The sequence below is a fragment of the Rhea americana genome, unplaced genomic scaffold (genome assembly GCF_003343005.1).
Source record: "Rhea americana isolate MKP2758 unplaced genomic scaffold, rheAme1 scaffold_108, whole genome shotgun sequence".
NCBI lineage: Eukaryota > Metazoa > Chordata > Aves > Rheiformes > Rheidae > Rhea > Rhea americana.
This window is the reverse complement of record NW_028185128.1, coordinates 2,529,300-2,549,286: the sequence shown is the minus strand read 5'-3', so window position 1 is coordinate 2,549,286 and position 19,987 is coordinate 2,529,300. Positions and strand designations below refer to the sequence as shown.

Below are 19,987 nucleotides of genomic sequence, written 5' to 3'. Positions count from 1 at the left end.
CGGGGACGGTTGTTCGGCCCGGGGGGAGCGGCGGCTGCCTGGCGGAGGCCGGCGGCGCTTGGGGCTTTGAACGCAGCCCGCGTGAGGGCCTCCTTCTCTTTCCCTGCGGCCTGTGGGTAGGGACGTCTCTGTGGAGACGGGAGGTGGCGGGGAGCGCTGCGGGCGGGCGGCTCGCCTAGCTGTCAGGCTTGCTCGGGGCCGCTGCTTCGTTGTGAGGTCTACTCCCCCCCCGCCCCCGCATGCTGTTTAAGCACCCAGCGCTTGCGAAGCAAACTGGTCGGAGGGGCCTTGTTTTCYCTTACGGTCCCAGCACTTGATGGTACACGGCCGTACTTAGCTCCGCAGCGCTTTGCGAAGTCATCTGCGCGGCGCTGGGGATGTGGAAGGGCTACGTGACTTGCCCAAGGTCATGGAGTACGCGGGGAAACAAGGCACTGGCTTCCGCAGCATCTCTCCGAACCCTGCTTCCCCATCTGAGGCCTGCTCCCTCCTCACAGTTTTAGACTGCGGTACAAGTTGCGTGGGTTTAGTAGCTACTCTTAGGTGTTTTGGTTGCTTTTGTGCTTAGAGTTCGGCTTTTTTTGCTGTGTCTGAAAAACATTCATTGCTGCAGCCCAGGGCGTGCAGGGGCTTAAGAGTAAAAATGAATTTTCAAACGTGTTTGTTAATTAGCTTAAGAGTCCAGCTAACGAGTGCCCGAGCTGTTAAACCGCCTGCCCGCCCCCAGTTTTGCCGCGCTGCGGGCTGGAGGGGACGGGCGCTTGGCACACGCCGCCTTCCGTTGCCACTCGGCCGGGCGGCGGCCGCGCCCCGTTGCCACGGCGCCAGAGGGGCGGGGCTGGCCTCGCGCGGCGCGGCCGTTGCGGCGGAGCCAATGGTGTGCGGCGCGCGGCGCTTCGTTTGCATGGAGCGCGCCTATTGGCCCGGGTGAGCCCGGCGGCGGGCAGCGGTACGTGCTGGGGGCCGCCATTGGCTGGAGCGCAGGGCGGGGCGAGCCGCTCCSCGCCCGCGCTGCCCATCCGGGCCAGCTCGGGAAGCAGGTCACTGCGAAGCSGGTCTGCTGGCGTGTCTCGGGTTCGTTTCTGGGGAATTTTACATTAACTACGGAAATATGCCGACAGGCGGTCTTAATTTTACCCTGTGCTGATGTCACGAGAAGGGTAGAGAGAAAAAAAAACACGTTAAGGAGTCGGTTTCAGCTACTCTGGAGCCTCAAAGGGTGACATCCCTTCGTAACTGCACGGTTACTGCCMGGTGTCACAAGAGGGTGGGAGGAAAGGTGCCGGGGTGCCCTGCTTTCTGTGATGGAGTGAGATTATTTTTGCTTCATTCTCATATTCTGAACTTTCAGGGATCCTAATACTTGTCTGAGGATTTCCTTACAGTATTATTGGGGGCTTTTTAAATGCTGTTTACTGATTATACTAAAAAAAGATTTTTTTTAATTTTATTTTTAATGTGCCTTTTCAATACAATTGTGCAAAAACAGATTACTGATAGTGACTGCAGGTGGAGAGGGAGATGAAAAGGTTTTTGTAGACTGGTAGAGAAAAGAAGATGTGATTGAAAACCTGGAAAATAACACTGCAAATGAGAAGGGATGGAATGTTATGGGAATTTGCTCCTGCATTTGTGGCTAAATACTATCTTACGTGACTGTTGAAGATCTATTACTAGGTAGTATTGTTATCTACAACAAAGTATAATTTTCGTTGGTTTTATTATGTATTGAAATAAGATACTTTTCAGAAATAAGAGGGTTATTTTAAACAGATTTTACWAAAACCTATTGTAGAACAATGTACATTTTCCATTTCTAAAACACATGTTAAAATTCCTTTTTAAAGGAGTCTAGMTCATAAGGTCAGTAACTTAGAAATCAATAAATGCTAATCTGACAGTTTCTGTACAGCCTTTACTCCATCCCAATGCGTGCACAAAATGTGATAGTAATCTTAAGGGGAAAAGTAGTACATCATCTTCCTACAAGTTGTATTGCAGAAAAGAATTAATCTCATACAGTCAAGTGAGCATTGCTAAATTCTTTAATGCTTAATTTTGCCACCAATTTTTATTTTAGCCAATGTGATTTTATTGGTCTTAAGGGAAAGAAGAAAAAATCCGTTGTTACAGACAATTCCRGGGACCCTATTGTCACTGCTGGGACTCCTGCATTAATGCCCCCTTCTGGTCTCTGTGAATGAACTTTCTGAGGCAGTCACACATCTGAGACTGCAATTTTGCAGTGCTTCCTCTCTTAAGCAGATGCAACACTATAGTTGCATCTTCTACCTATTACCAGACAGCAGTGTCCCATCTTCCCTTTTGAAACATGGGATTAGTCAGGCATAACTTTAAAACTCTGGCCATATCAATATAGTATGAAACATTAGAGAAAAAATAGTATTTCAAGCTATCTATATGCACACTTAAGATTCATCTCATAGATTTGGGGAAATTTCCACTCAATTTCTTTCATGATTTTCATACAAGAAAAATCCATTGATACTATCATAGTGAGCCCCAGGCTCTCAGTATTCATTCAGTTTATCTTCCAAATAATGTTTTCCCCATTCTGTTTCCCCAACTCAAGAAAATTCCGTTTTAGAATCAGTTCCTGTATTCAGTCCCATTACTGTACAGTTACAGCCATAACTGTGATACTTCATGTCTTGGGTAAGATCTTCAGCAAAACTCTAAAACTCCTGTAAAATAAGAAATGAGTCAAGGTACCTGCCCAGGCTACCTAAACTCTATCCCCAGTGACTCACAGTAGCCAAAGCAAACTATTTACAGCATTCCAAGCATATGTAGCTGATGCTGAGCATGGACGTTTCAGCTGAAACAGCTTGGTAGAGCTGTAGTAGAGATTTCAAGCAATCTGGGAAGGCAAATGCAAGGYATTTTAAGCATAAAAAAATCAGCTTCTCCACTTGATACTGGGGTGAAAAAAGGGCAAGGGTATCTTGTAAAATCCGAAATAGCAAATGGCTGAGCTGCACTTGCGTTAAGTTATCTGAGCAGTGAGATACAGGAGTCTTCTTACCAAAGAGATTGTAGGAGGGAGTGAATATCATCTTTAGGAATAATGATAAGCAAAATTCTAGCATACAGATGATATAATGTGCTTATGTTGAATATTACCATCAAATTTTCTGATTTTTTTTTGGTTGAATATTGTTTATAGGGGTTAATGAACACCTAGAAAGTTATGCAATTAGTGTGCTCTCATGGCCAGATAAAAATAACACAGCTTATATCATTTTAGTGAAGGAGAGTGAAAACAAGATATCCTCTAACAGGTATAAATTCAAAGATTATATCGCTCTTTAAAGATATTCCTGAGGGCTGCTGTAATGCAAATGTCTTCTCTGGTACAAGTCCAGCTTTAGGGCAACTGTGGCTTCCTTGGATGTGTCCAAATTATATCATGYTTAGGATGCTCCCTGCAGTACCTATGTCCTTCAGGCTCTCAAGAGTCTCTTGGCCCTCTAATGCTCTCTTTGGCCTTACCTCAGCTGCCCTTCACCTGCCACAAGGCAGATAATGGGTTCCAGGAGTCAATCACAGACAAATGTAGATTTGTCACTAAGGAGGGGAAGCAGCATAATGGTCTCAGCAGGAGCAGTCAGCCACCTTGTTTGGGGAATCATGGGTCCAGCGTCACAGACAGTAAAGAGATATGTCTCAGCCACCCACCGATATATTGAGAGTGTGGCCAGGTTTCTGGAGGTTGCCCTCCTGTCACAGTGGCTTCTGAATACAGCTGTGTACCTAGTAATGGGATTACATCTTTCTCCAGAAGACTAAGAGCTGCTAAATTSAACATTTAAGAACACATGCAGCCTCATATACCACTATAGAAGACACAGATAATATCTTCTGTGTGAGAACCCATCCTGGGAGGTGTGATTCTGTTCCAACTGCTCTCCACACATACRCTTCATCTCATGATTGTTAGTGTCAGTGAAGGGAATAAGGTGGAGGTGGAAATCTGCTTTTCCAGCTCACCCCCAATCTAGACCAAATATGGCAGCTATCGCATGCATATACCAGGTCCCATCTACAGGCTTCCCAGACATCTCCCATCTGGTTCTTCTAATCCTGCAGAGAGATGCCCTGTTGCATTCTGTATTCTCCATCCATTTTCTCCCACACAYGATTTGGGTTCCACGAGAGGCAACTGGCCTGCCCCACCATGTACAGAGGTCTCCCTCTGGGATCCAGGGGGCTAGGAAAGAAGTAAGTCATGGAGTTAAAGGAATTCCCAAAGGGCAGCAAATACAGAGAACAAGCAGACATTGTAAAAACACACACACAAATACTTCATTGTTTTAAATGCAAAAGGCATTTTCTGTTGCCAGATGCAAGCAAGCTGCATTACTCTCACATAGAGAGGCTGCTGGCAAGAAATGAGTTGGCCCATACTTAAAAGCGTTCCAGGGATACTTACCCCACTGGAAGACCAAAACACAAGAGAAAACATTTACATACAAATTGACTCTTCTTACCAGGTCCAGCTCAAATTAGGATTAAGCTTGTCACAGAGCACAGAGAAAAAAACCCACATGTGTTTGCTAAGAACATGCAGAATAGCACAGAAGCTTTCAAACCAAATGTACCATTGGCTGCCTATTGGCTATATTCTTGGCAGGACTATTCAGAGAAAGGCAAGAACACAAGCATGAGCCTTCCAAAATGAAATCTGGGGTGACTTGGATGGTTAACCAGGCACATGTGAAAGAAATGGTGTTTGGYTCTGCAGGTTTCCAGGAGCTTTAGGACAAGTCAATTTGCCTTAAAGGGACCTGAGAAACTGAAGTACAGCAATAGTATCAGGATGCATCCATTTGTGCAGTAAATAAACATGATGGTCACTGGCTCTTTCTGCACTGTAACCCCAAGGCCATGAGTCCAATTTTTAACTTATTAAAAACATGTCCAGTATGATAATGCTCTAAAAGAACACAAACATTATGTGCTATAATAGAAGACAAACTCAAATTTAAAAAGCTGTTTTCTGGCTATCAGWAGTTCTGTGAAACCTCTCTATCTACTCTTATGCCCAGCATTTCTTGTGCAAGCCGGTCTGAGTGCCTTRGTTCCTGATGCCCACTGCCAATTGMAGGTATTGATTCTTCCGTAAGTACAGCCATCTTCATAGACTCTCCAGCGCTGTGGATGTTGGTCTAAAAGAACTGGTGTGTGGACTGGCCTATAAGGGAAGAGGCATAGGAATGCTAACAGCCAAAGCAGGCAATCACTTAATTGTTTTAATGTGGTGATTCCACTAATTTTAAGCACACAGCAAATCTCATATCTCTTCTTCCATCCATTCACCCACATCTCAATCCCTTAGCTGTATTTATGTATATTTATATATAAAACCCTCCTTGCTACTATTTTGGTTTCGTCCCTCCCTCCCACTATGTGAACCTATTAGAATTTTAAAATTCTTTGAATGTGAAAAGCATATGAAACACTGGTCATCATTGCCTAATCCCATCTGCTTCTGTACATACATATCAGAAGCAGACATTYCTTCATGCATTAAGCATTTTCACAGTTGTGTCCCAAACCACACACTAATCGTCTTCTACACCTACACTCATTCCTCTCCATGCCTCTGTTCTGTTTTTAACTTAATCACTCCCCTTCATCTTATCTCCTTTCCTACAATCTCAAGCAAGCCTGGTGTGTACCTTCGTTTTGTTTCTATTTCATATTACATCTAGGATTTTCTGAACTCTGCATCCCTCTCTCCTCAACTCCAGCAGGGAGGTGAGAAGGACTCAGGCACTTCAGTGTCCCTTGGTGCTTGGGAGCAGCAGGCATGGGGTTGCTTCGTGAGGGAAGATGAGCCCAGAGCTGAGGATGACAATGCCACACCGCAGGGYGCAGTGCCACAGCATCTGAGCAAGGCAAGCAGAGCAGGGTTGGGGACAGTCATGGTTCTGCCAGCACGCAGACAAGTCAGGCCTGAGGCTCAAATCAAGCCAGTCATCAAGTAACGGACACAGGTGCACAGGCCGCTCGGTCCAGAAGCAGGTGCCCGAGCTCAGGTGGGGGTCCCAGGTGGGGCTGGTCAGGGCAAGCASGGCCATGGATACACTCAGGGCCCTGGCACTCTGCTGTATCTCTGTCCTGCAGTATCCTGCATATCAGCTGTACTTGCTCAACAGATTGAACTGGGCACAACTCTAGGAGTTGTGACTAGCAATAAATACAGTGTCTCCAAATAGCTTTCTTAAAATATTGCCGAATGATAATTGGAGCAAAGTAGATTAGAAGAAAACAGCATCTTCAGAAGGGACATAATTAGGTTTATCCTGCCCTTGTACAGACACTGATCTAGTAAGTCCCTTCATTCCCAGGCTCCCTAACCTCTGGCAGAGAGGTATGTTTTTCTCCCTTCTACTCACTCTCGTAATTTAAGCTACATTCAAAGATAACCCTTAGAAGCTCTTTGCTGTTTCAGCTAATATATTTGGATCTAATGCCCAAAGTTAGCTTTGTCTAGATTTCAAATCCCCTTCAAACCTCAGAAATATTTGGTGAGGTACACTTTCTCCTGAGTCTTTGTTTCCTCCTTTTGTTGTTTATTTAGACCTGCTATTACACTGAAACAACAATCAACACAATACCTCTTTCACAATGATCAAACGTAGAGAACATGAGATATTTAAAGGCCTTATAGAGCAGTCCTAGATCCATCATAGCTCCCAACTCCATCACATAGCTATCATGCTGCCAAAATATTCCTTAAAAGATAAGACAGGAAAGAAAACTCATGATTTTCTTGCCCTAATGAAAATGACCCATAGGGCCAACCTGCTGTTCTTCATACTTTCCAAATGCTTTTGATCGGGCAATGCTGTGCAAAAAATGAAACTGCCCAAGAGCATAGTAGAAAAAATACACACGTACAGATTATAAATTCATCTTCTTGCAGAGTAATCATCAAAAATATGTCGCTAATAAAACATTTCCATAAATCCAGAGTCTTGTCCTAGCTCTTCCACTTTTGATTACCCGGTCTGTAGCTGTATTCTTAGGTCACTTACTGACCCTTCTCACATCTGTTATAAGAATTAGTTAAAAATGCTTACCTGGGAGTTGATTGTGACTTGCACAATTGCTGTTAGTGGCTTAACACACGGTGCCTGAGGGACTGGTTACTGTAGAATAATAATGTTACTGCAGAATGTAACAAAGCTGTTCTGAGGCATATGGCATGGTAGAACACTAACACTCAGCCTCTTGAGTAAGTTCAGTGTTGGATTCTGCAGCACATAACTCTGAAAAAAAATCTTCCTCACAACTGAAGTTCAAATGATGCATAAAGCATATAAAACAGTATCATTGATTTAGTATCACATCTAAGGTTTACAACACTGCACAGCAGACTTGATGAGGATCTGACAAATGCTATATAATAAGAACTAACAGAGGACTTGGCCAAACTGTCTTGCTTGTACTGGCAAACTGCAACAGTACAGGYGAAAGTTCAACCCCCACACTACTGCTAACGCTAATAAGGACACCTGACAAAACCTCAGATTGTTGATGGCAGTAGCTTTTGAAAGACGTGGCAGAAAAAGTAGAAAGGCATCTGTGAATACGTCCTTTACTGTAGTGCAGTGACTGAATGGATAGTCCAATTCTTCAAAATGACAATATGTAACAAAGGTAACATGTATGTTACCTTTTACCTCCCTCTACAACTAACCTCTGCTTTTTCTTTTTTTTTTTTTTTTTTTTCCTTGCACAGTCATTCAGGTCTGAAGTGAAATACAATAAAGAAAATAGGACAATACACCTGTGCTCATGTTTATTAAAGCAGTATTGGGGACAAAAAAATATTTTTGCAGTTCACCACCACTAGGAATCTCACAGAGGAAGAAGATTATCACAGGTAGCGATTCAAAAACAAATTCAGAGAAGAGATGATTAGTTCATATGAAAGCCATTGATACTGCTTAGCRCATTTTGAGAAAATAAAAGTTGGAGATCTTGCAAAGGTTTAATATTATGTACTGAAGAAAGACTGACCGAGCGCACAACATGAATTTGCAAATTCACTTTTCATTTTATTTCTTCTTCCATGCCCAATTCTGCAAATTATATTTGTGCAATATATATTATGTAGCTTTACCTGCTTATTGTCAATTTTCATGACATGTGAGTTTGTAAGAACTGTGAAAGGAAAAACTGTAAGATACTTTTTTTCTGAGCTGGGAACATCATCAATAGATGGGAGGAAACAGCATCTCTGAGACAGTTAATCGACATTACCGCTGCTGTAGCAGGCTCTAGCTAGCTCTTTGCAGTCTGGTTTTAGAAAGGTGAAAGAAGCGACACAGCACAGCTGGTGGCAGGGTGAGGGCAGCAAAGCAGTCCTTGCTGATCCAGGCGCCGCAGGAGGGCCGAGCCGGTGACTGGGCTCAGCGCCCTCGCTGCGGCACCTCTTCCTCCCGTTGCCCATCGCTTCCCACGAGGAGGCCGCAGCGGCGCGTTGGTTCCCGTCCTCTCAAACGCAGACGGGCAACGCCCGCGCGCAGCTCCATGGCCGGGGTCGTGGGTCGGGGCTGCGCCCAGGCGCCTCTCTGGGGGCAATAGCGACTACGGGCAAGTCAATGAAGAGGTAAGAAACCGCCGTCCCCCCGCTGTCGCCGGGCAAACCGGGGAGAAGAGAGGCTCCGCTGTCCGTTAGCGCTGCGCACGCGGAGCGCGGACGGCTCTTTCCCGTCCCGCTAACGAAACGCAACGCGCCTGCGCCGCCCGGTCAGCACAAACGGCCGCGGGGCGCAGCCGCCCGCGCCCCCGCCATGGCGAGCCCGGCCCCGCCCGGGCGCGCCCGCCTGGCCCTCCTCGCTCGCCGTCGGCGCGCGGCCGCAGCCAATGAGCAGCAGCGGCGGCAGGCAGGCGGCGGGAGCCGGCGCGCGGCGGCGGCGCGGGCCATGGAGGACGTGTGCGCCAAGTTCGTGTCGCAGAAGATCAGCAAGGCCCGCTGGCGGCCGCTGCCCGCCGGAGCTCTGCAGCTGCCCGACGTCTTCGCCACCGGCTCCTGGGACAACGAGGTACCGGCGGCGCGGCGCGTCCTTGGCGCCGGGGCTCCGCGCCGCGGCCCCATTTGGAGAGGCGAGCGGGGCCGGGCGGGCTCCGTCGCGGCTGCGAGCGCCGGGAGCGGCGGCGGTAGGGCCGCGTTCCGGGGAAGCTACGGGGAAGGAGGAGGGAGTGGGGTCTCTGGGGCTGTGGGAGCGCCCAGGCCGGGCGCGGGCTCAGCTCCTGGCCGCTGGGGAGAGGGGMTTGCGTGTTAGGGGAGGGCAGAGCCCGAGGGGCAGGCCTCTCTTCCCCGTTACTGAGGCCCTTACTACTTTTTTTTTTTTTTAAAAAAAAGGGGGGTGCATGCCCCAAGTTTGTAGGCAAAACTTTCTTGTGTAAGAGTTTCTATGTGTATTTATTTCTGCTTTATTTCCTTCGTTAAAACTGGGTAGGCTTATTTATTTATAAACATATATTTATTCAATGCAGTTAGTGAAGCATTTGCTTCTTTCATGTAGTAACTTCTTGAAGAAACTGTAAATATAACTGTAAATGTAAAGCCTTTTGCTTTCACAGAATGTAGGGAGAAAACTGTGAAATTCAAGCTGGCTGAAATACCCTTCTAAACATTTTTAAGTAAAAGTGATGGTGTTATTTCCCTACAGGATAACAGGATTTCCATTTGGTCTGTTGGAGATCTTGGAAATGTGGGCCTCAATGGAGACTATCAAGGAGAACCTCAGCTATTATGTGACATTAGGCACAATGGTGATGTTATGGACATGCAGGTAAAACAGTTTTGGTTAGTAGGCGTATGCTCTTTTTAAGGGTTTGTCACTCACGAAARCTTAAATGATAATGAGCTGGCAAAATACTGAGATTTAAAAAACAAAGAGGAGAACTAATCAATACAAATTTGTGCCTTTTATTGTGTCTAGCAATATTTTAGCTTACTCTAAATTCAAAATGATCATCTTGGTRTTGATGTCAACTCATAAACACGTTATCTCTCTTTAGTTTTTGGATCAAGAGAGAATTGTAGTTGCTTCATCAACAGGAAATGTGACTATATTCCGTCATCATCAAAATAATCAGGTAAGGCACTTTGATTTTAGGCTGCCCTTCTGTGTAGTATAGGTCACTTTGACCATAGCATAAAGTTTTCAAAGCTAATAGAGTAGGATATGTGTCTATCAAATCAAATTTTTARGTCTGTTAGGAAGCACTTCAGTTATATACGTGTAAGGGAGGAGAAAAGGCATTGTATACACCTATCAAATAAATCAGACTCCAGAGCCAGACAGGCCAGATATGTATATATCTGTAACTAAGTAATCTATTCACTGAAAATAGAATTTAAGAGATCAGGCTAAGTTAGCTATGAAAGAAGACTGAGAGTTGGTGGGGTGGACCATTAATGAATCTGTGCCTGCCTTATTAGAGTTTTGTGCATTCTTGAACTAAAAAAGCTAATTGTCTCTTGTTGAATTCCTTCTTACAAGTGCTGTATGAGGGGAGATGATATTTGAGCTGTTTAGTTTTATTCTTTTGTTCAGAGTATACATCAGTGAAATTTCAGTAATTTCAGTTTATCTACAAAGACGCAACAAAGAATGTCTCTTAATAGTTTGACTTGATACCTAAAATAAACTAATTTTATTGCAGTCAGAATCTGAATCTTTCTTTAGATTTTTGTAAAGGCCTAAGACCTTTTCTCTTGGCCTGGGGAAAGAGTGGATAAGTCTTGTGAAAAGCACATCACAGTTCATGAACAGATAGTTCTGGTGCTCTTGCTCTCTTTTAGCTTATTAGGAAAAAGGTGCTTCAGAGAAGGCATGATCAGGAACACTTGCTTCATTGAAGGATTGTGTGCTCAAGAGTAGAGGGGAGCTACAGATCATCTGATTCCTAGTTATATAACAGATTCTGTAGGGTAGTCTGTCTTTACTGGAACCAGGTGCTAGTGCTGTGAGTATTCTGGATGCCTTACTGTATCACTCGTTACTTACAAGGGGAATGTCATGTCTGGTTACGTTTTAGACTTTGTCCGCCAACCAGCGGTGGGAGAAAGCTCACTATCATGTGGATCGCAATGCATCATGYGGTGGTGCAGCATGTACTGGAGTAATCTGCAGCAATCCAGAAATTGTCACTGTTGGAGAAGATGGTAGAATAAATCTCTTCAGAGCTGACCAAAAGGATGCAGTGAGAACTATAGGTACGCCAAATAAGTGCTTAAACAAGTTTGGTTTGGAGCTTTTTTTTTTTCCTCAAATGATAATCCCCCTAAATAAGTCAGTTGAGAATTAAGTCAAGTATTTCAAGCTGAATGTTTCTGTCAGATTTCAGATATATTCCTATATTTCTCCAGACTTCAGATATTTGCAGGTTAATGTTTTAATTGGTGGACAAGTTTCAAGCTTAGGACTGGTCAGAGTTGTTTTACATAGAACTGCTAAATGCTATGATGCTAATATATATGAAATACAGTTATATTTCAAAAGGTATCTATTTTTGAATTCTTCGTAACTGAGAGTTAAAGACAATGGTCGTTTAGATCTGTTTATGTGTAGGAAGACTAACCTATGTGTGGACTGCATTCAAAACGTCTACTTACTTTCGCCTGTTTAAAAGGATGCTAAAATCTAAGATTAAAAAAACAGAAGACACTCTTTGAAATCTGTTCAACCAGATATCATGGCTTACGGTGATTATTTTTACAGTGGAAAAAAGGGTCCATATTTGCAAGAGTAATTGATGTTTGTGAAATACATTAGCTTAGTTATTTTTCTGCTGTGATAATCTTTTGGAAATAGAATGCAAGTTTGTAGCAACCATTGGAAAAAAAAAATCATTTCTGCTTGAAAGTTTATTTGAAGCACAACAGCACGTTGCTTGATAATGATACTATCACACTGGAACTTTCCCCCCTGAAACTTCTTTGGCACTGCTCTTGTGTTTCTCCTCAGGCAAAATCTTGTCTTTAGCAGATGAAGGAATTTACTGTGATAAGCCAATTAAGAAAGGAAGTGCTTTAGGATTTCTAGAGAGAGTTACTTATTTGTGGGAGCATGGCTGTATACATACACTCACAAGATAAATCCTATTAATTACATCCATCCTTCTCCAGGACACAATGCAAAAGAYTTTTATTAACACGTACCCCCTAAAAGCACAGTAGCTCTTCCCATTTTACATGGGAGGGGGGGATGGACTAGCTTAACTATCATAAAGATTTTTCTGATTTTAATTTTCTTATTTATAGGTATATTAATGCAGTGTTCTGGTACAAGTTTAATAGTGTTTTGTTCTCACAAAGAAACAGATATTCACAAAAATCTGTGGTGTTTTGTTTTTTTTCTGGACAATTACTGAATTTATTACATTCAGACTTAATAATGTGCAGGCTGCAAGTTGTTTTCTTGGTGCTCATTTGATAGTACAGTGTAAAATTGCTATATGGGAAACAATCCTTAGTACAGATTTCTAATGCAATGCCATCTTAACATTCCTCAGAAGCTGAGCTCTCTACATATTTTGGTAGACCTTTTAGCTACAGAAATATTCATAAATGAATGCTTTTTGATTAATGGCTTTAAAAATTTGATATGTTTATAATCAATCMTAGCAGAAAAATCTCTGAAATTAGAGAATGTGAAGATGTTCCAGAGCAATAAATATACTGCATTGCTAAATTTCTTACTATTATTCTGTCATATAACACTTTTTAAATTCATTAGAACTTTAATGGTCAATTTCACCTTTTACCTTTAAAGGTAATTTTCCCCCCCCCCCCAGTTTTCATTTTAAAAGTAGGCAGAAAAGATAACACATTCAGATATATGTAGCCCGAAAGCAATATAACTTATCTGCTTCAATAGGAGGAAAAGTTTGCCTCCTGTGCAGGGAAAAAAAAATCCACCTGCATTTTCAGTCTGAGTTTGAACAATTAATGGAAAAAAATACTTGAGGTGGAAGTAGATTTAATGATTAAGATGAAAGATACATAAATAATAGGAAAATGACATGGATGTTACATTCTTTTTTCATTCTTTCCTAGATTTTCAAATGGGTTACTTCAATGCTCTGAAGTGTTGTTTGACATTTGATTGTAAATTATGCTGATTGGAAGTAGTACTCTTGGAAAAGGACCTGATAAAAAGGCTTTACTATTAGTTATTTATGAAGATAAGCATTCAAAGCAGAATTTTGGTTTTACTTTAAGGGCAGTCACTAGTGGTATCCCCTRGGGGTTGATACTCGGGCCAGTACTGTTTAACATATACCTTAATGATCTGAATAAKGGGACAGAATGCTGGTCAGCAAATTCACAGGTGACCTGAAACTGGGAGGAGCAGCTCATACATGAGATTGTAGCACTCCCATTCAGAGGGACCTTGACAGGTTGGAGAAATGGGCAGAGAGTTACCTCATGAAGCTCAGCAAAGGGAAATAGAAAATCCTGCACATGGGAAGGAATAACCCCGTGCRCCAGTACAGGCAGGGGCCTAATGACCTCAAGAGCAGCTCTGCAAAGGAGGGTCTGGGGATTCTGGCGGACAAGCTGACCATGGGCCAGCCATGTGCCGTCATGGCAAAGCTGACAGTGTCCTGGRCTGTATTAGGCAGGCGGTTGCACAGCTTGAGGAATAGAGAAGGAAGGATCACCTCCCTCAGTGCTGGAAACCACATTTGGAGTGCTGTGTCCAAATCTAGGTTTCCCAGTGCAATACAGACATGGATTCACCAGAAAAATGTCCAGCAAAGGGCCATAGGGATGTTTAAGGGAGCATCTCTCATACAAGGAGAGGTAGAGAGAGCTGGGAGTATTCAACCTGTGGAGGAGAAGGGGAGGAGGGGCAGACTGTTATCAGTGTGTATAAATACCTGATYGGAAGGTGTAAAAGATCTGGAGCCAGACTCTTCATTGGTATCCGGTGACAGGACAAGAGGCTATAAACACAAATTGAAACACAGGAAATCTTATTTAAACAGAAAAAGAAACTCTCAGGGTGACTGAGTRCAGAAATGGGTTGCCCAGAGATGCAGTTGAGTCTCCATGCTAGGAGATACTCAAAACTCAACTGGAAATAGTCCTGGGCAACCTGTTCTAGCCAGCCCTGCTTGATCAGTGGGGCTGGACTGGGTGACCTCCACAGATCCTTTCTGACCCCTCACCCCCAAATACTTTTTTTTTTTTTCCCTGTGATTCTATGAATGGATATCATACTGGTGGTACTACTTGGAAAGTATTTAAAAGTGTGGTTTTAATGATTTAAGGACTTCTGTAGACATCTGCTTAATGCTCTTAGCTAGAGTTACTGCTCTTGTTTTCAAAAAGAGAATTGCATTGTGAGAAGTTTTGTAGCCTGCTTTCTTGTGTCAGTAGATGCAGAGTGTATAAAAGATTGCATCTTATGAAAGCCRTGGACTTTAAATGGTTTCTGATCCTAGCAACTGTAGGTAGAAGTCTTACAGAACAGCAGATAGATTTGTAAGTCCTGGAGCTACTTCAATGTAGCTTCTTATGAATTTGTGTCTCAGGATGTATGACACAGGAAGCAAGGCTCCTTTCTCACAGGGCTCCCCAGCAACACTTAGTATCAGGTAACAGTGGGCTCTGTCTGCCCCTGGAAAGGTAGACAGGTTGTAACAATGTTTAAGCAGCTGTGGTYTGTTTTAGAAGACAGGTATTTCCTGATGATTAAATGGAGGCTAGCATTGAGTATGTTTACCTGAAGTTCTACTTCAGTGGTTTTCTAATCTCTCTTGCAGACAATGCAGACAGCAGCACACTCCATGCAGTGACTTTCCTCCGTACAACTGAGATCTTGACAGTAAACTCAATTGGACAGTTGAAAATATGGGACCTCAGACAGCAAAGAAATGAGCCATCTCAGATATTTTCTTTGTAAGCTTTTTATTTTGACATATTTACCAGGAAGCTCATGCTATTTTAATCTGTTCTAAATCTCTTGATACCTTCTTGACAACAGGGTGATAAATAAAGGTAGTTTTAAGAGGCTTTTAACTTCCTTTCCCTGACTAAATGTACACTACATCTATTTTCCCCACAYGCAGTTTGGTATACTTTCTGACACTTAAAAGTTTTTGAAAGATAGCTTTGTATCTTAGAAACACAAACACAGAAATGTAGAGCTAGATTCAAATCCTGTTGTCAATGAAACCATTCCCACTGTGTTAACATGCTGTGGATTAGGTACATGGTTTTGGTAGCGACAAGATTCCCTTTGTTACTCTTAGTATATGTTGAAACTGAAATTAAAACATGAAATTCAGAGTAACATTCTTAGAACACTAAGTATGCTTGAGTGATACTTGTATGCAAAGCCCTCTCATTCCTGAAGAGCTGCCAGATAACATATAGATGCCTGTACTATAGGGCACAGAACCCGATGCTTGTTTAGTTGTAGCTTCATGTTACTGTAATACTTCTATATTTCAGTAGATGTCATTCCAGTCTCTAGTAACCAGTTAGTAACTATACTTACAGTTAGTATGGTTAGATTGTTGGTCAGAGCTCCTAGGGATTAAGGAGAAMATACATGCTGAATGGAGAATTGATGTTGTTCCTTCTTTCTCCTTTGCAGGACAGGTGACAGAGTTCCACTGCACTGTGTAGACAGGCATCCCAATCAGCAGCACATTGTAGCCACAGGAGGCCAGGATGGGATGCTGAGTATATGGGACATCAGGCAGGGTACAATGCCAGTGTCCCTGCTAAATGCTCATGAAGCAGAAAGTAAGTATCTGGATCTTATAAGACAGCTTCTCCTCAGAAGATCTTCCCAAGTGCTAGGCAAAACTTCAGTATTGTAGGAACAGCAAAGTTTTTTTTCTGTTATAGCTACATAATATGTCTTCGTTCAKCTGAGCTTGGTTTATTCCTTGTCTATATGTGAGACTATTGTTGTATAAAAGCCAATTCTCTTTAAACTTAAATTAATAAGTAATTTAAATGCATCTAGTGACTCGCTGAAGATTTAATCAGAATTGATTTGTTCCTAGAACACAGGTGTGTTAATAGTCTCAGCTCATAATTCATGCTGTAGTATTCTGGCATAGTAAAGCAGGAATGCAGCTACTGCCAAGCTTGAAAATGTGAAGTTAAGGAAGGAAGGGGACTGATAATATTACAGTTCCATTTGATGTCTACACAATGCTGAAACAGTTAACTTTCCTGCTAACGTTTTGTGAACAAGAAGATAGCAACTCATTCTGTGCTGGCAATTYATTGATTCAATACCAGGATTATATTTAAAGAGTAAATTGTTTCTTGAGATAAGAAGTTTTACTGACTTAACTATTTTGACAATTGTGGTATTTAAACCCCAAATAACTTTGTGTTCTGGGAAAGAATGCTTGCTTTGTGCAGATTTAAGTTTAATAGTAGGGAAGAAAGCATGAGAAAGCTACTCACAATGTCTGAATTCAGATAAGATTTTAACTTTCTTACAAATTTCACAGTATTGAAAGTGCAAGAGAATGAATGATCTGCCTTTTCAGGGGAGGGAGAATTGCAGTAAATAACTGATGGTAGTTTCCTCCCACCTCCTCACCCTCAAAGAATGCAAGATTTTTGGTGAGGCCTGAATTCCTGTATGGTACAGACATGCRCTTACTAGCCACAGTGCACAAACCTAAGTTCTTGATGTTTATGAAATGGTTTTGTTCCTCTCCAGAGTCTGAGATCTAGATTATTTTCATTAATCCAAAAAAGTAAGCAAAAATTGTTTCAACTTCAAACAGAAAGCAGTATTCTTTATCTGAAGCTCTTCTCTCTCTTTGGAGCTGATCAGTCTTTCCCTGCTATAGCTGTAGGAGGCACTGGCCGTATAACTCTTTCTGCATTTGGCCAAGGGTTTTTTGTTTCTTTGGGTTTTTTAACATCTGTGGTAGCATTATTTTACTGTTACATGCATGATTCCCTTTTCTGTGTGCATGAATTGTAATTTTAGATTCCATACTTTAGTGCACCTACTGCACTTCTGGATGAGTGTATTTTCAATACCAGGAAGTGGTGATGGCTTTATGCCCCCCTTCYCTCCCCCATGCATCCCCCACACTCATCTGTGACATCTTGACAACTGTCCACCTTGGGAAAAAAAGCCATCTTAGTTTCTACTTGCAAAGTTATCTTTATACTGGCATAATAACACTCAGTATTTTTAAGACTGAAGTAGGCTTATAAAGTTTTATAGTAACTAAGCATATTCTGTTATTAGATTTAATAACTTGTGTAATGGAGGTATCAAACCACTTCTAGTATCCTAGCAATGTAGAAATCATGAGGAGCATGGCTTGCACTCCAATAAGTATCTTTTTCCCCTTGTTATTTTTAGTGTGGGAAGTTCACTTCCATCCCTCCAACCCAGATCACTTATTTACGTGTTCTGAAGATGGATCTCTTTGGCACTGGGATACTTCCACAAGTGTGTCTGAGAAACCATCTTTTCTTCATCAAGGTAAGGATGTTTGAAGTCAACTTGCATTGAATTTGTCAGCTGACAACTTAGCTAAAGTACTTGATCTCATAGGTTCTGACTACTAACACAATACAGAAAATAAATATCCAGATTCTTTTCTTAGACACTGGTAGGCGCTCTAGGAAAATCAAGTACTTATGGGGGTAAAGTGTTTTTTATCTAGCCTCACTGTGCTCTCTCTAGTGTGTTGAGGGCCACATAATTTCAAGGATAAATTGAGTCACCTAAATCACATCTTGTAGACCAGTAATGAAAGAGGCCTGAATGACACATTACTACCTGAATCTGAGGGAGATCTAAACTGTACTGCTGTTATAGAACTTTGTGTAAGTTAACAAGATAATAGAATTATGAATTTACTCTTTGGCTAATATTTTAAAGTCATACGTGGAAGACTGTCAGTGAATGAAACTGTTTCCCTTCATGTCATGGTAGGATTTTAAAGACATGAAACTGATATTAAAAAATGCCTTTTTTAAAATTCTTGTRTTTTTCTATTCTTGGAATACTTAATTACTTGCAACTTCAGAGAATAAATAGCAGGAAAACTTTCAAATGCCTTCTGCCTTTGGCCTCAAAGCTACCATTCAAAGTTGAGTTCTGTATGAGGAGTAATAGTATAACTGATAATCAAATTGTGCTCTGCATGTTCTCATGTATACTAAATAACCCTGTAAGCACACCCCTTTAAACATTTGTAAACTTTATGCTGAGTGATAGTTCTCAAACTACAGAACTTCAGTTTGGAATTGGATTTTTTTTTATTATTTATTTATTGTGGAAAAAACTTGAAGTCAAATTCAGGTGTATCACTTTCTCCAGATTAAGTAGGGAGAAGGTACAGCAAGGAGTAAATATTATTAAAGCAAATCTGATGCCTCAAATATGGCAAGATCATTGTATGAGCAGACTCGTGTTCATAGGTCCATGCTTCTTTTAGTCTTCAGCTAGAAAAATTGTAGTTACTCACGTTACTTGTTCAGTGAGACGAGTTCTTAGTTTTACTGACCTATTTGGTGTTTGGACTGAGGAGAGCGCTGGTGGCAGGCTTCTGTAAATATTCAAATTCTTGGCTTTTAACTATCTTTTGTTGTTTACCAGGAAGACTATTCCGTCACTTAACTGATCTGAAAACTGATTTTTAAATGCTATTCCCATTGTGTCTGTCCTGTACTTGTTATGTTTCTCCAAATCCTGAAACTATTTAAACTAATTTGGAACTGATTTATTTTTCTTCTTTCCTTCCCTTTTAGGAGGAAGAAGTACTACGTATTTTTCCCACAGTACARTTAACCAGTCCGTAGTAAGTGCGTGGCTAAGCAACGACCCTACCAAAGACCGCATGGAGATTACCAACTTAATTCCAAATCAGACTTTGTCTGTGAACAGTTTAGATATTTTAGGAYCATGTCTCGTATATGGTACTGATGCAGAGGCTATTTATGTTAACCGACACCTTTTTGCATGAAACTGCTCAAGTATCCCTTTGAACTTGAAGTGTCACCTTGAGCTACTGGGAAATGCATCAGGTTCACCCGGGTTTTGAACTAACGCCTTGTTATCAGCATGGGGGAGAGGTCTACAGCTTGGTTCTGCTATTGCAAAAGGAATGCAAGTTACCTTGGATTCTTAAAGTTGTCCCTTATTATTGATGCTCTACCATGGGTAATTAAACCAGCTTTCATTTAAGTTTGATCTCGCTTCTCCCCCATTGTCTGTTTGGTTTTGGCAAGCAGRAAGCTAGTGACGAGGGCAAGAAGCCTGGTTTTAGCTGCTGTCCAGGATATTCAAGGTGAAGAAAAGGTAACCCTGTGATTATTCATGTATATGTGGAGATACTTTCAYGTATTAAGGGCAAAACATAAGGTTCTTTAACATTCATTTTGTCACCTGAGAGATGGCTTTTAATTTCAGATTTTATATATTTTGGAAACAAAACTTTTTATGCTGGTGCATGAGAATTTGAAAGGAAAACTAAAAGCTGTGGAATGTGAAAGGTTCTGTAAGAATCTGAACGTTTTAGCAGCATTGTTTTGGTTTGCTACAACTTCATCGTGGATACAGCATGTTAAAACTTGATAATGTGCCTGTAACTCTCTCATTGGAAAAGTGTTTTTATAGCTCGGTGGTCATAAGGGATGGATGCGTTGGCTGTGTTTTAAAATACGCGGTGGAGACTCTCAGAGTCAAACACGGTCTTTATCACAATCARTTTTGCATCTAGTCTGTCTTGCAATGTTTGGAAAGTTAATTTTGATTACTGTCATACCTACATTTTGTCGCAGAGAACCCTTTCTTTCTCTTTTTAATAAAATATCTTGCACAAGAATACTAGTCTGACTTGCTAGTTTGACAGATGTGCTTTGGGTTACTGTTGCAGGAGGGTAAACGACCGGGACAGCCGGGTTTACTCGCCGGCGCGGGGGGGGCGCTCG

At 42.0% G+C, this 19,987-nt stretch overlaps 1 protein-coding gene and 1 long non-coding RNA gene across 2 annotated transcripts; both read left to right on the top strand.

Annotated features, from left to right (window-relative positions):
- The first annotated feature begins 16 nt into the window (after positions 1-16).
- Positions 17-8,443, top strand: LOC146601208 (uncharacterized). The gene is made up of 3 exons (XR_014896548.1): positions 17-124; positions 5,782-5,921; positions 7,772-8,443. It is a non-coding gene; the product is annotated as an uncharacterized LOC146601208 (long non-coding RNA).
- Positions 8,444-8,822: 379 nt separating this feature from the next.
- On the top strand, positions 8,823-19,881 carry NUP43 (nucleoporin 43). Its single transcript, XM_085310762.1, has 8 exons — positions 8,823-9,080; positions 9,711-9,833; positions 10,063-10,140; positions 11,086-11,263; positions 14,821-14,956; positions 15,657-15,808; positions 17,409-17,531; positions 18,806-19,881. Exons 1-8 carry the CDS (start codon positions 8,829-8,831, stop codon positions 19,018-19,020), a joined length of 1,257 nt encoding a protein of 418 aa, XP_085166888.1. The 5' UTR covers positions 8,823-8,828; the 3' UTR covers positions 19,021-19,881.
- The last annotated feature ends 106 nt before the right edge of the window (positions 19,882-19,987 follow it).